This window comes from Cyrtonyx montezumae, unplaced genomic scaffold (assembly GCF_038088225.1).
Source record: "Cyrtonyx montezumae isolate F1298 unplaced genomic scaffold, pur_monq_1.0 scaffold_3, whole genome shotgun sequence".
Taxonomy (NCBI): domain Eukaryota; kingdom Metazoa; phylum Chordata; class Aves; order Galliformes; family Odontophoridae; genus Cyrtonyx; species Cyrtonyx montezumae.
In genome coordinates, this window is record NW_027072034.1 from 60,248,346 (window position 1) to 60,263,398 (window position 15,053).

Consider the following 15,053-nt stretch of genomic DNA (forward strand, 5'->3'; position numbering starts at 1 on the left):
TCTTCGAGGGCTGCCTGTGCTGTTCTGTTGGGTCAGTAGCTGCTTCCTTTCTGCTTTTCTGTATGTTTCCTGTCACTGTTATGGTCATGCCATCGTGGGAACAGATGATGCATCTCTTTCCTTACTTCTGTCAGCTGGACAGTAGTGTTGAAAGACTAACAGTGAAACTGAGTATATAGTAAGAGTGACCTTTGCTGGACAAATGTGTTTTCATCCCTTTTTCTTCTTTGGGAATTCAGAAACTGCCTGTATTCTTGGAGTGTTGAATTTTACCTCCTTTGGTTTCTAGTTAGTCTGAATCTTGTTAATACATTTTCTGCCCTCAACAGATGTCCTTGATATGGTAGATGTCCTAGTTGAAGGCAGTGATGGCTTAGATGAAGAAATTGGGTTCACTTTAAATGAAGACACTGTTATTCAAACATTTCCATTCAGTGCTGTCGTCCCTGCTGCATTAGAAGCCAGGAATAAACTGCTGCTTCAGACCGAAAATGAAACAGGTACAGACTTCTTTTGTTTTTATATGGAGAGTGGAAGTCTCCACAGGATGTTTTATTGTTACCATTGCAGGTGGGAGGAGGCTCATCCATGGTGTTCGTCATTCAAGAGAGGCATTAAAGCTTATGTGAGATAAGCTCACATAAGCTTTAATGAGATAAGCTTCTGTCCTTCTCTCCTAACTCTGGAGAAGCTCTCTCTTGGTCTCTGGAGTAGGGAAAGAAGTGGAAATGTGTATAGTCTATAAAATGCCCTTCAGCTCCAGAGGACTCTTACTGTGGGAAAGCAAACTTGCCTTGGTCACAATGAGAGAGCCCACCTTTCCCAAGTGAAGTGCAGGGAAGTGGAGAAGGAAAATGACCTCAGACTAGACAAAGAATTGCTCTGAGCTCTGTATAGAGAGATTTGAAGAGCACTGCAGAGTGTCTGTGTACAGTCTTGGCCTGGAAGCAGTAATGCTTCGGTAGCAAAGTGCTTAAGCATAGAATACACAGACTGTGGAAGGAAGGTGGTTTTAGTGGCTGTAGGCAGAAAGGATTTGGTGAAGAGTCACAGGGAAAACTGCCTCAGGGCAGGGTTTGCCAGCCTTCAATATTTGGATGTTGAGTAGCACTTGAGGTGGAGCTTGTCCAAATTTAACCAGTCTGTATTAACCTGGATGTGTTCCCTCCTGTACAAATCAGTTCTGCTTTTATATGTTGCTGGGCTGGAGCCCTTTTCCTTCAAAATGCAGGCAAATTTAGCACAACACAGTAAAGGTGGAGTTAGTGTTATGCTTGTGTGAGAAGAAACATGCCAACCTGTGTATGTATTTTGAGATGGGACAATTATTTATTTTGCCGAGGACTACTGTATGGAAGATTTTTCCAGGTACCTCAGTGAGGTAGGAACACAAGTCTAGCTTGTCACAAATACCTTCTAATCCTATTCAGTGCATTTAAAAATAATTCCATGGGGTCTGTTGCCCAGTTCTTATGGAGAGGGGGTCACCATAGTGTGTGTGCTTACTCAAATTTTATCAACAGAGTTGTCATTTCTTATTTTGGTCTTCCAGGAGTGCACATCGTAGAGTATCTTGTTGGTGTTTTCACTGATCTTCTACACTCTCAGAGAGATGCTCTTGCCCTCTGCTTGATGTTCCAGCTCTATGATAAAGAACTGCAGTCACTGAAAGTTTCTAAGTATCCTCAGCTCTACCAATTTAACCAGTATTATAATCTCTGGATACCTCAGCAAGCTCAGGAACCTGTGGTATGCTATACCTGAATTCACTTCAATGCTTGAGTCGTTAACTGAAAAAGCTCACAGTGTATGGAAGTTATGTTTCCTTCAGAAAGTGCATTTACAATCAGCTTATGTCTTCCTTCTTGATCCCACTGAGGGACACACATGTTCTTAAGGGCGTTTCTGTAACAGCAGGAGAGGTTTCTGCTGTGGGCAGGTAATGAAGCCAGAGCACATGGGTCCTACTCAGTCACCAAAGACTACAATTCCTCACCAGGCACAGTGTAGCATAATGTAAGGATGCAGGCCAGAGGAACCAGTTTACAGTGACTTGAGTTCACTCAAGTGTGGGTTTGGGATGCATGGACCAGCCTTGCTGGAGGCTGCTGTGTTTTTGTTAGCCCAGCAGTGACCATGTACAGGTACCCCATGGGAAATCCTTCAACGCTCTGTGACAGCAGGACTGCAGAGGTGGGTCCCTGGAATGTCAGTCCTGGATTCCACACATAGATAGCTAAAACTGTAGGTGATCTTCAGTTTTCTCTTATGCAGTTGTTGTGTTTTGTTGTTGTTGTTGTTTTTTAAATTGCTATTTTTTTCCATTTTAAACAGTTTAAAAAATGCAAAGAAGTAAGCAGAGAATCTGCTGTGGCCCTGGATTCTGTGTTTACAACTTTGCTGAAGGATGCCTATGCAAGAGGAAAAAGTACCTTACTAGAGGATGATATCCAGACAAAACTGAGAGACATGGCTTGCCAGCTCCCATCTGAACAGCTTTTGTTAGGAGTGAAGCATGTGTTGCTGTACCTGAAATCCACAGTGGAGAACTTTGGCATTGTAAGACCGGTGTTGTGATGGCATTGTGGGTTTGTTTTCTTTTCGTGCTCCAAGTACAAATGACTTGGCTCTTAAACCTTTAGGATCTAGTTCTGTGCCTTTTTCGCACGCTCAGCTCTCACTGAGGCTGAGAGCACCAGACACACTTGCAGATAATTTGTAAACAAATCCTAACCTTCTAATTGTTGAGGCGGCTTTCATTTGCGTGGATTGACTTACTGATCTGTGTAAAGCAAAGTAACTCCAGATTTTAAGCTGGCTCGTGGATCTCTGTAAGAAGCCTTTCTGGAGAGTGTGACATTCACTGGCCTGTGTCATATTGGAAGTTGCGCTGTAGATGAAAATCTAAACATATTTGTTTGGCACCCTAAGACTTTGAACCAGATTTCTACAAGGAGGAGTGATTCCTTTCCCTAGAGGGGTTGTAATCCAGGAAGTTGCTTACATATTCTATTACTATTGGATAATTATCTTTCTGTCCCCATCCTCCTCATTTCTCAGCTTTCAAAGTGTCTGTGTTTTCACAGCTTAGTAAGACGTCAGGTCCTCGCCTTGTTGACCTCTTTGTGGACCTGCTGAACAGCTTGTTGTGCCGGGGAAATCAGATAGAGTTGGATAATCGGCAGAAACAAGAGAAGCATCAAACTGAATCGGATCTCTTTATGGATGAAGAGTCTCTGATTACAGAGGAGTCTTTAAACGACAAGGTACAGAATCCCTTGATACAAGCTAGAAGTTTACCTGATGATGAACTTTATTTTGGGTTATTCTAGAGAGTAGGGAAATATAGATAGGCTTTTGCTGAACCCCTTATTAAAGCAGATTGTCTGAGAATTGAGCAACCGTTGAGCATAGATTTGGTGATATGTTATCATCAATCAACAAAGCACATAGAAAACAGCCAGCATCAGGCTTTGTGAACGCTGTTAATTTGTAAGTCATGAGGATTTGGGGGATTTCAGTTAGGATTAAAGTGAGTCTGCTTCACGGAAACAGGTTGATGCAGAGAGATGCTATTCACATCTGGGAGAAGACGCTTTGAATATGTAGTTCAGTAGTGCTGAAACTGCTGTCTGGAGATACAAACAAGCTGCAACATCCCACTCCTGAGCTGAAATGTGGGGAGGAGAGGTCATGACAGAGGTCATTCAGCTTTGCAGAGGCAATTCTGTTTTCCAAAGCTGTGTGTTAAGGCTAGTTACCAAAATCAGATACCTGGAGGAGTGCATTTTTTTCTCTCCTTTCATTTGCTCTATGGATTTTTGGAAATTAGAATGAAATTACATTGAAGAATCCCGGAATATACCATTTCCTCATGAAAACGTGCTTAGATTTGGAAAATGCTCAGTGTTTCCCACATCAGAGATGTTGAAAAAATAGTAATAATATGCTTGTAACCTGTTAATTTTTTTATCCTCTGATCAGTTAATAGCCAGTTTCACGTACAGTAATCCTAATAAGTGTATTATGGGAGATAGATACATTATTTTTTTCCAATATGTAGTTTTCCATTCAGTGATACTGTTTCAACTATTTGTTACAGACCCTAGAAAATATGCTTATGTTTATTTTCAAACATCCGACGCTGGAGAGTTGGTTCCTGGCTTTAGAACAACATTCTCTTCCCCAGCACAGTTTAAACCCTGTCACTGTGAAGCTGCTGTCAGCTCATGTCAATTCTGGTGTGCTCCAGCTGCTGAAGACAAGTGCCCCGATGTTGCAGAGCATGGATCGTATACATGTGTTATTGAAATATTTTGAAGCTATCAGAAGAAGTGTCTTGAAAGAGCTCCAGGCTTCTGGGAAAGGAGGAAGCCAGGTCTCTCCCAAGAGGTCTCACCAGCTGGAGGCTCTTCAGGAATTGCATGCATACATGTCTGGAGCTCAGCTGAAAGAGATCACTTTAACCATGCTGCGACTTCCTGAGATGAGCTTGACTACTCAAAGATCTGAAAAATCCCTTAAAAAAGGGAAACAGTTGAGCTTGTATGGACAAATTTTGGTGCAGCTCCTCACAGACAGCTACCAAAAGAACCCCAAACAAGGAGAACTGCTGCTGTCCACAGAGCACATTAAAGCTTTGGGGATATTGATGTCAGCATCAGCCAGTGAAGATTTGGAGGAAGTTTTCCTTCAGGCTCTTCAAAGTGAGCCAGTATTTGCACACGCGGTCAGTGTGGAGGTGCAAGTTTACTGCCTTAACCAGGGGTCAGAAACCTCCCTTGCCATTGTGGGCATGCTGATAAAGCACTGTAGGACTCACTTGCTGCAGTTTGAGCTGTGGTGTCTAAGCTGTTCCATTGAAAAGTTCCTCAGGAAAAACATGGAGAGATTTCTTCTGCTCATTAATGTTTATTTGCAGTGCAGAGACCGGTATGACTTCACCCGACCTTCCACAGGTAAAAGCTGCAGCTGATCCCTATTTTGGTTCAGAAGGCCAAATTCTCTGATGTAAAAATCTTGGATCCCCTGCACAATAAGTAGAGCGCATGAAAGTTCTCTTATTAACTTCTAATGAGTCTTTTTGTAAGTATTTCTGCAATGTGAAAGGTAAAGAACTGTAGTGAAGCTTGGATGTCAGACTGAAGCCTTTATAAAGTGCTTTTATGGTGGCTGATGTTTGATTTTTCTCTTCTGAAACCCTTACAGCATACGTGAAAATCTATCTTCATGCTTATTTGCTTGGCTTAGTATAGAAGGTTAAACTTTTTATTGGATGTAGAAATGTAAATAGCAACAGAATCTGAGTGTAGCTGTTGGTGGGGAAAGCTAGTTCTGTGTAGGGGAGGCTCAAGTAGTGGAAAGACCTCGTCAGTACAGGATGGTTAAAGAACTAAGCCTTCTTCTGGCACCTAATTCAACTGATGGTTTTGTGCTTGAATGCTAGAAGAGGAAACTACTGGCAAGCTGACTTGATTTATAAGGTACATGCTAACTGTCCGATGATGTGAGAGTACAATTCCCTCGAGTCCATGGTCAGAGAACTAGTAAGGATTTCCTTGTTCCTGATAATCAAGGACAAGGTTTCCCTGTCACATAATCGTCCCTCTTTGAATGTCTGTGTTATTTTCCCATGTCTAATTATTTCAGCTGCATAGCAAATGGTTATCTGGTATATTTGCTAAATACTTCCTAATCATGTTAAAGGAGCAACACAGAGTGCACTCCTCTGTAGCAGTTTAGCAGCTACTGTAGTATAACAGTTATAAACTAAGTAAGCTGGGGCTTAATTAGAGAAGTGGTTTGGAATTTTTATAATTATCTCAATTGTTGCTTAGCACATTCGGTGAAACTGGTGCCCCCTGCTCTCTCCCTACAGTTGTTTCAGCTGTCCTACCTGTCCTGAGAAAAGCTCTGTGGAAAGAGCTCTCCAGTGTATTTCAAGATGCAGAAGCATCGCATGAGATCAGTGTGAAACTGCAGGTTCTTTCCAAGTTGTTGCCATCTTCACAAAACAAGGGGCTGCGAAAGCTTATTGAGCAGCTCCCTGGTGCTCTTGAGAAAGCAGGAAATAATGAGAGGTAGGCAAATCCTATTCCCTGTTCTATGACAAAGTTTGATTCATAAAGCATTGTCATAGGTACACATGAATGGAAATATTATGAACAATAATACCATGTTCAAAGAATCTGTCACTTTAAGCTTGGCAGCCAGGCAGCTTTAGCCTACGCACAACGCTTGTTGTAACATTTTTAATATATATTTCTGCAGTTGGACAGTAGCAGATGCCATCTCCAGAGTTCTTGAAAACTCCGAAGAGTTGCATTCCTGGAGGAGAAGCCTGTTGTCATCCTGCATGAAGGGATTAGTTGTTATGTACAACAGCAGTAAAGATGAAAGCAAACCAGATGTGGAGAGGCCAGTGCTACTGAGGCTAGAAGAATTACTGGTGAGACTTCTTTTTAACGTCTGTTGCTGGCATCCAAGATTGTGACTGTATAGAAATGTGTTATTGTACTTCTGTATTTGTGGCTTGCATTAATGCAAGTTGGACTTATTTTTTGTCTTATAACTTAACGGCTTCTGAGGGCTTTTAATAGCTTTTACAAAATTAATTTTGTCCTTCCAATCCTTGATAAGAACCAGTTTTGAGATGATGTTGATAGCTTTCTGCTAGCAATGCTGTTTGAAAACCAGTGTTCAAGGTGTTAAAGATACAGGTTGCTGATGGATTATTTTATTAAAGAAAATAGAAATGATGACATGGAGACACTTCTGACAAGACCCACCTGCTACATCCTCAGAAGTGGGTGGCAGAAATCCAGTTAAATTTGGTCACAAAATACACCTACTGGATCATTCCCTCTCTGTTTTGCTTTTGCTTTTGTTCTTTTTTTTTTCATTGGGTAGAGATAAGCAAATCCACGTAGGACCCCAAAAATTGGAAGTCTCTTCAGGCAACGGATGCCTTTGACCTTTTGCTGGCTTTTTGTGAGGCACTCTCTTAGGACCTGATTGTGCAGGACTGGAGTCTTTCAGGACCTGAGGGGCTTTCTCATAAAATTAATCTTGACTGTGCTGGCTTGACAAGGTTAACACTTGGTATTGCCAGGACCTTGGGCACATGCAGTTCTGAGCCTTCTGAGAACTGATCCTATATATTGTGGTCTATAGTACTCTAAGGAAGATGAATTTTACTAAAGAACATACTGTACATCCAGCTCATCCAGATGCCGTATCTGTTTGTCGTGTGTTAGTTCAGCACCCTATAAGTACATGAAGATCTTCTAGTACCCAAGTAACAGTCTCTTACTTTGACTTACCAACATTGCAACTCTTAAAAACTGAGAGTGTTAGGAGTTTAAAGATTGCTGTTGTTTGTTTGTTTGTTTTTGCTACCTAGAGACCAGCTGGCTTTTTAATTGCATACTGCCCACATGCTTCCTCATTCCCAGGCCCAACAAAGTAATACTTGTAATTTCATTTGAATCAGGAGGTAGGATTATTGTGTCTAAGAGTTTTCTTCCCTGCTATCTTTTAATTTTCTCACGTGCTTGGCTTGCTTGTTTTTAGTGTGTCTATGGAACAGAAATTGCTGGTCATAGTCTATAGAAATTGTATATACAAAACATAACCTTTTCTTTCTGCTTGCTGCGTGCACAGAGCTTAGTTGAAGAAGTAGACCCAGATGACTGGTACAGCCTTGTGAAGACAGGACTCAAGTAAGTCATTCTGAGATGCATCTAAGATGCCATTTGGTTCACATGGCCTTGTCCTGCACCCTGGAAGCATCTTGTCTCCCTTGAGTTCACTCAGATTTGGTGGTGCTTTTTGCTTCTCAGGATGAGCAGAACATCTGCTGTTTTCATTGAAGTCTGAATGCTTGGATTTTGTGCTTCAATGTGCATAACTAACACAGCTAACTGGATAGTTGAACCAGCTGCATTGGCATAAAGAAGCTTAATGCTTATTTATGCTCCTTTTTATTTAAGACGTTTCTTAATTACAATAAATATGAAAATAAATTAGATCTTTCACCATTAATGTGAGCCATTTAAATAAATCAAAGGAAGTGGATATTTCAGGATAATCTTAGTTTCTATGGAGGTGAAAGTGTGACTATGAAGGGCCACCCTCTGAAGGGTTCGTAGGAGTAATTCTCATCCTTTGCTAAACTCATAGCAGCTACAGGTGTGACTGTGTCCCAGCCCTCTTTGCTTTTGGTAATTAAGATACCAGTTACTGCATAAAGGAATTAGAGCAAAATGGCTGAGAGAGAGATGTTCTGTGACTGTTCTGTGGTCTTTACTTCCAAAGGTACCGCTACAGAGATGAAGCATTTCTGAAGGTCCTGAACACTGCAATTCAGTTGTTATACAAGAAAGAATCCTCACTTAGTCAGAGATTAGTCAAGCTCTCCAAACTTCACATGATGGTCACGCACCACTCTCTATTTTTGTCAGCCATGCTGAGGTCAAGAGAAGAAGATGGCACGAACATCCAGACAAGAGGTATATTCTTTTCTCCTTCCTTCCACTTAACTATATTTAGTAATCTTGTCTTTCTCCCATTATATTCTATCCATCCAGGAACCTATCCACCCACATGTATTTGCAGAGCTATTAAACAATTCCAGAATATTAACATTTAGTTTTAAATTCTACTTTTATTTGGATTCACACGTTCACATTCATTTCGTGGCTGCCAGTTTTAAACACTCACATTTTCTGAAACTCTGTTAAGGCAGGTTTGTGCCTTTGTTTTTCTTTTTAAGTCTTGCTGAAATCTTAAATTGATCCTTTTGATTTCTGTGAGGTTGTTAGTAAGATCACTGAAGTGCACATAGGTTCTTTTAGAGATAACAGAAGCCCTCATTTTAGAATTGGTTAGTACAGAAGATTTTAAGTTGATTTTGCAAGTTGTATCTCAAATGTTAATTTACCCCACGTGTATTTATATTCCTCATAAAAGCTTGCACTGTCCTTCCATGAATAATATAAATTGGGCCCTAACAAGTAATAGATGTATGTATTTTGCCATATGAGTGTACTGCTGTAAAGCAGCAAGATGGATTGTTTGAAGCTAACCTCAGTAATTAAGAAGTTTGGCATCAAAAGTGCATTCATTTAAACCAATGTCATAATGATCTGTATTGTTTTGGTATATTCTTGTAGATACTAAGGGAACTAGCCTGTATGTTTACAGGTACTGGGAGCAGAGAGGTCTGGATTCAGATCTTGACTCTGCTACAGATAACCTATTTGACTTTGGGTAACCTTACTCATACGTTTTTCAACCAGTTGTAAAATAAAGGTGAATAACTTTTATACATCTCAGAGCAGAGCTACTGTAGCTTGCTAAATGCTAGGTGAAAATAGCTGTTTAAGTGTACACTATAGAAGCATTTTGGTAAGTTACCACAGCTAGAGCATGATCTCCCATGTTCTGGAGTGCCTTGGGAAGGTTGTTAGGATGTTTGTCTTTACTCCTTACAACTCCTGAGTTACCTTAATCTTTCCTGAGGGAGGATGGAACGGTGGCAGGGTAGGGTAGAGTATGGCACTTCATTTTTTATGAGGTAACAAACATATGCCAGTAGAAAAATTCAGCAGGGAGATATGCATCGTGAAGGCTTGCCTCACAGTAACATCTGTTTGTTCACCTTGGAAATGCTTTTTAAACTTCTTCAAAATGTGTTCCTTTTTTTGCTTTGAAATTAAATGTAATCATCCTTTGGTGTAGTCATTAAAATATTTAAACCTGCATGCATTTATTTCAGAGGCCTTGGTGGATATCCTGCTGACAGTTGTGAAACTCGACCCTTCAGTCTGTGAGAGCAGTCACCTTGCTGTGCTGCTGGGTGCCTATGGGGCTACACTGAGTACTGTAGGTATGTCATCCTGGGAAAGGTAGCTCCTGCCAGATCTGTTCTTCATCTTCATGGATGACTGACTTTAGCTTTCTATTTTTTTTTTTTATTTTTTTTTTAGATCAGAAGATACTGCTACTGCTCCAGTTATATGAGAAGAATAATCAAAGCCTTATAAATTCCAGGTAAGTTGACCACCTTCCTTTATTTGGCCAATTATAGGCAAGTAAGCAGTCTCATAACTGGAATTATTCCAGCATCTTATTTTTAACTGAGAAAGTGAGCAAGGTCAAACTTGGAGGTGCATGTTACTTTTGGAAACATTTTTCATATGAAACCTAATTTACTTCTTGAGCTTTGTCTGAAAATACAGGTAATCTTTTCAGCCTATAACGTGGGACACTAAATGAAAGTTCCTGTTAGAAGGCAACTGAAGTAGTTTCCAGAAGGTAGGGCTCTGGCAGTAGCTGTATGCTGCATAATCTTCACCAAAAGTATTTTAAATGGAAGGATGTTAAGTGGAGGAGACTGTTTCTCCTTTAGAAAGACCAGAAATGTTTGGGGCCCTAATTGCCTCTGAGAACAATTTCATACTGTACTCTGAAGTGCATTGGTAGCCAGACACTGGCTAGTCACAATCCCAGCACTGAAGCGTTTGAGTGAACATAGAGCACATTCAAGAGAAAAGAATACCCAGCAGATCCCAGCTTGTGTTACAGGGCCTTCAGGTTCTGGGTGATAAAGTGTCCAACACCATCCCATCAGCTGCTTCACTGACAGAGAAGCATGCTGGTGGCAGTACCCACATAATAAACAACAATATCAGTATCACTTTAAGCACAATAGGTGGGCCCTCTCTGGCCAGTGGATGTGCCATCCCTGGTGGTGTTCAAGACCAGGTTGGATGGGGCTCTGGACAACCTGGCCCAGTACCAGACCTGGAGGTTGGTGGCCCTGCCTGTGGCAGTGGGGTTGGAACTTGATGATCCTTGGGGTCCCTTCCAACCCAAGCCATTCTATGATTCATGTACCTGTATTTATAGCCTAAAAGAAGAAGCCTCTTTTGTGAGAATCTAAGTTCTGACTTGAATTACCAAGTAGTTAATGAGACTGAATCGGAAAAGCTTCTGGATGGATGAAAAACATGTTGCTGGGGAAACGAGTTCTAGTTTCAGATTCCCATAGGATAACAAGTAGAAGTGAAGGGAAAATTTAAATACTAATCTATAGCCTCTGTAATTACTTTTCGCTCAGTGCTATCAGCCTATTGACTAATGCCTTTACTTCTAACAATTTAAGAATCCTCCTGTGGGGTCCAGCTGCTGTGGAGCATCACAAGACTTGCAAGAGTCTAGGGAAGTCACTATGGCAGCAGCCAAGCATGGAGGAGATTCTGTGTCTGCTCGATCGAGAGAAGATGATGAAGACAGTTCTGTCTTTCCCTCAGCATCGTCGTCTTTTGCCATCTGAGGTGCTGTGGTTTAGACTGATGAATTATCCTTGTGATATGGAAAAAGAGACTCTAACTTCAGTTTTTGGGGTTTTTTTTTTGATTCATGCAATACATGGCAATTTGTTTACATCAGAATAGACATTTATATTCATAAGAGGGAATTAGTTAGGAGCACTTTGCTAAATGTGGTTTGGCTGTGGGTTTGTTTTTTTTGTCTGAAATGGAACAATTATTTCTCACATGAGTTGCAATGTGTGGACCACATCTTGTCTGTAGGTGTGGCTGTATGTTGTCATGTGTAACTGTCATCAGAATTTGACTTCTGAAGTTGTTAAATTTGGCTGTCCAAGTATCCACTGGCAGTGGGCTTTTTAGTCTTTGGTAGTTTGCTAATGTGCTTCTGTATCTTTTTCTGATAGATTTGTAACCACGTTAGTGAAAGCTGTGTATAAACTGAAGTATGTCTTGGGCCAAGTTGTGTTAGATTTTGCAAGATTTAGGATTGCTGCTGTATAATGGGATGAGGTAGCTGGGGCAGTTGGAAACCAAGCTGGAAATTGGTGTCATTCCTTACATAATCTTGGTTTGGGTTTGATTTCAGGATGTGCAAGAGTCACTGTATAGAGATGAAAGTGTGAAGACTCTTGATGATTTCTATGACCCATGCTTTCTACTTCAGCTCTTCAGTGAATTGACCAGACCAGGTAAATGGAATGTTCCCAGTTTGACATTTTGTCTCACTTTACCATGGGAGCTGCATGGCTCCATCTGTAGTGCTGTTATTTCAAGTGTGAGAGTTAATACTTCAAAGAAATCACATGGATTGCTTTGGAAAGGAGAGAGATTTAGATGGTTTAACCACCTACTGAACTGCAGTGTAATTTCAGAGTGGCTTAAAAGGCATAATCACTGTTAAAGTCTTTTTAAAGCACTTTTCCAAACAGTGCAGTATTTCTAGTGGGGTTTAGGTACTTAGCACAATGTAGCTGCATAGGCACCAAACTCTTCTTATCCAGAAGACTAGGTATTCCCTCATAACCTTTTCAAATATAGTTGTTTAACCCTGTGTAGAGGGGCTGATCTGCTTAACATGATGAGAGATTTTTAAACTGGAACTATAAACAGCTTAGGAGAGTTAAAAATTAGATACAGATTGATATTATCTTACCTTTTGAGCTTACTTTCTGTATAGCACAGGAAACAGTGCAGTGCAATTATAAAACAAGCATAAAAGAGATCAGTGGAGAATATTCCCTGCTGGAACATTGATACAGAGGGCTGTATCCTGCAGAACAGGCATTGGAGGGGTGGTACCTTCTGTGCTACACACAGTATCCCAGCTGCAGTTCATCAGGCAGAGATGTGAGGGGCCATTGTGCATGTGACAACACCTATGCTCAGTATCTTTGGGAAGTTTAGTAAGGTCTGCATGCTGCTTGAATACTGCTTGCTTAGCCTCACTTCGATTTTTTGATGTGACTGCTTTGCGTATGCACATCCCTGCTGTTATTCACGTGGATGCTGCTTATTTCAAGGGCAATTAAAGATCAAAGTGGGAGATAGATCATAAGGAATTTCCTCACCAGCTCCCTCCCCATGTTGATTGTGGTTAACCACTGTAGTTTGTGGGTTTTCCATTCCACAACAGTAACATCACGAGCAGCTAGCGGGTTGATAACTGTCTGTCAGTGAAATCACGCTTGGTCCTTCTTTGTTCACATGAATTCTTACAGTGCAGTTTCTATTTTGTATGTCCTCATCCTGTGTTCAGGTATAGTGGCAAACTACTCTGTGTCATTTTGTGAGTCTGTTCCCAAAGATGTATTTTTAAAGGGCACAAGTGATTGTCCCGTGGATGCTTGAGTCCTATGGTGCTCCTAAACCATGTCAGCTGCTTTTGGAATTCCTCATTCTTTATTTATTTGCTCTTTGTACTGTTATATAACCACTGGATGTTATAAACACGGACTTACTGCATGATGTTTAACGCTCACTGGGTAAAAAGTGAGTCTGGAGCTGGGCAGATAGCAAGTTCTGTCTAAGTTTAGCTCTGATAAGCATCTTGTGGAAAGCTTTTCCATCACGATTCTCAAGGTACTTTAAACAAACTGCATGTCAGATGGAGACTGAAGGGTTTTTTTTAACAGCTTGTTATGTGATGTTAGTTGTTGAATGCACTCTACAAGGTCAGCTGGATGGAAAATATTACTACTACATGTTTTCAATGAGAAATAGTTTTCCTAATCAATGTCTTTGTGACTGTTAAATCAAATAACAAATAGCGCAGGAGATAATGTGGAGTTTTTACATCAAGTCATTGCCAGCCATTGGTGAACAGAAATGACACAAGCTCTGCAAAACATACAGCCTCTAAAAAAGAAACTCAGCATCTTCAGAAAACGCTATGGAAGATAAATGATAGGTTCAAGGGTGTTTTCTGTTTGGCTGGTTGCTGATCATTGCTGGGTGTACAGCCTAGCACTTCTGTGGGAACATGCCTTACCAGCAGAGTCACTCAAGTTTGCTTCATCACAGTTGTTTTTCTGTTGTGACTAAAGGCTTATTTAGGTATTATTCTCTTATCCACTGTGTAACAGAAGCTCTTTAGTTGCAGGTAGATTTTCTGTTGTCTGTGCTGATCTTGCTTTTTGGCATGGGTTTGCCAAGTGCCCAGGCAATACTTGAGGAAGAGCTTTTCTCTCCTCTTCTTTCTTGCACTTAGCTTTCCTGAAACAGTGAGATATAAGATATCTTTACAGAATTTACTGCTAACTTTGTGTGGTCTGCCAGGCAGACTCATATCTGACTCAAAGAAATGAGAGTAACCACCTTAATTTCAGTGCTAGCAGAGAATTCTTACTGAGTGATTTGCAGGATGCTTCTGTTAGCTGAAGGAGCCTTCAGCTTATGGCTCTGTGATGAAATAAGAGCTTGTGGAAGTAGATCTAGAAATTGGTGTTTGTGAGTAGAAGTTCTAGTAAGGATTGTAGTGCTGTTATATGCTCTATGACATGTGAGTGTGATATGCTGGATGTTTTTCTTTCTATTTCTCCTCTGCTTACTCAGAATGTTTAGTAGCGTGTCACAAGTTTGTTGAAGTCAATGCCCTGGGCCTAACGGTGGCTGCCCTTAGCAGCTATGATTCCAACATGAGAGCAGCAGCATATTTTGTCCTGGCTTCTTTTCGTTCTCATCTGGAAGGAGCTCGCTTTCGAGAGCAGAAACAGGTAAGCCTGAGCTCTGCTGAATTTGCCAGGTTAGACGTCTTAGATCGTAGATGCTAAAGGGAGAGTTGCTGCCTTACTCATCTGCATGTCTGCACATGGTAATAGAGCCCAGAGCAGCTTTTTATCCTTTATCCTATTCCTCTTGTCCTCTATTGCTTTTGTGTTTGTGATTCTTTATTCATTGGGCAGAAAAAGAGGGGAAAGCATGTTCAGAAATGCTTGATGTTTTTTATTTGTAGGAGCAGTAATCCTGGTGGGATTGGTATTTGATTATGTCCTTCGTAATACCCTAAAATCTTGTTCTGCATTTGCACTCTGTTGTATTTGTTTGGGTGATAGTTCAAGCTTTTTCTCCCCTGGGTTCTTGTGCTGCAGTTGCTGTATCTCATGGATGCTGTGCAAAATGGAATCAGGCAGCAAAACCTCAGATTTACCTTCTCCCTAACCCTCTACATTGCTCGTGTGGCACAGCAAATGCTGAAACCAGGTACTGTAGTCTACTGCG

At 40.9% G+C, this 15,053-nt stretch overlaps 1 protein-coding gene across 1 annotated transcript in view; it reads left to right on the forward strand.

Moving 5' to 3' along the window:
* Positions 1-15,053, forward strand: part of URB1 (URB1 ribosome biogenesis homolog) — a 42,756-nt gene that overhangs the window by 20,279 nt on the left and 7,424 nt on the right. Inside the window, exons 18-32 of the mRNA XM_065741787.1 lie at positions 330-500; positions 1,553-1,749; positions 2,335-2,559; positions 3,087-3,266; positions 4,103-4,958; positions 5,879-6,080; positions 6,271-6,448; positions 7,663-7,721; positions 8,317-8,510; positions 9,779-9,889; positions 9,990-10,053; positions 11,168-11,339; positions 11,923-12,025; positions 14,388-14,548; positions 14,924-15,035. Of these exons, the coding sequence (XP_065597859.1) occupies positions 330-500; positions 1,553-1,749; positions 2,335-2,559; positions 3,087-3,266; positions 4,103-4,958; positions 5,879-6,080; positions 6,271-6,448; positions 7,663-7,721; positions 8,317-8,510; positions 9,779-9,889; positions 9,990-10,053; positions 11,168-11,339; positions 11,923-12,025; positions 14,388-14,548; positions 14,924-15,035 (2,985 nt within the window). The remainder of the gene's footprint in view (positions 1-329; positions 501-1,552; positions 1,750-2,334; positions 2,560-3,086; positions 3,267-4,102; positions 4,959-5,878; positions 6,081-6,270; positions 6,449-7,662; positions 7,722-8,316; positions 8,511-9,778; positions 9,890-9,989; positions 10,054-11,167; positions 11,340-11,922; positions 12,026-14,387; positions 14,549-14,923; positions 15,036-15,053) is intronic.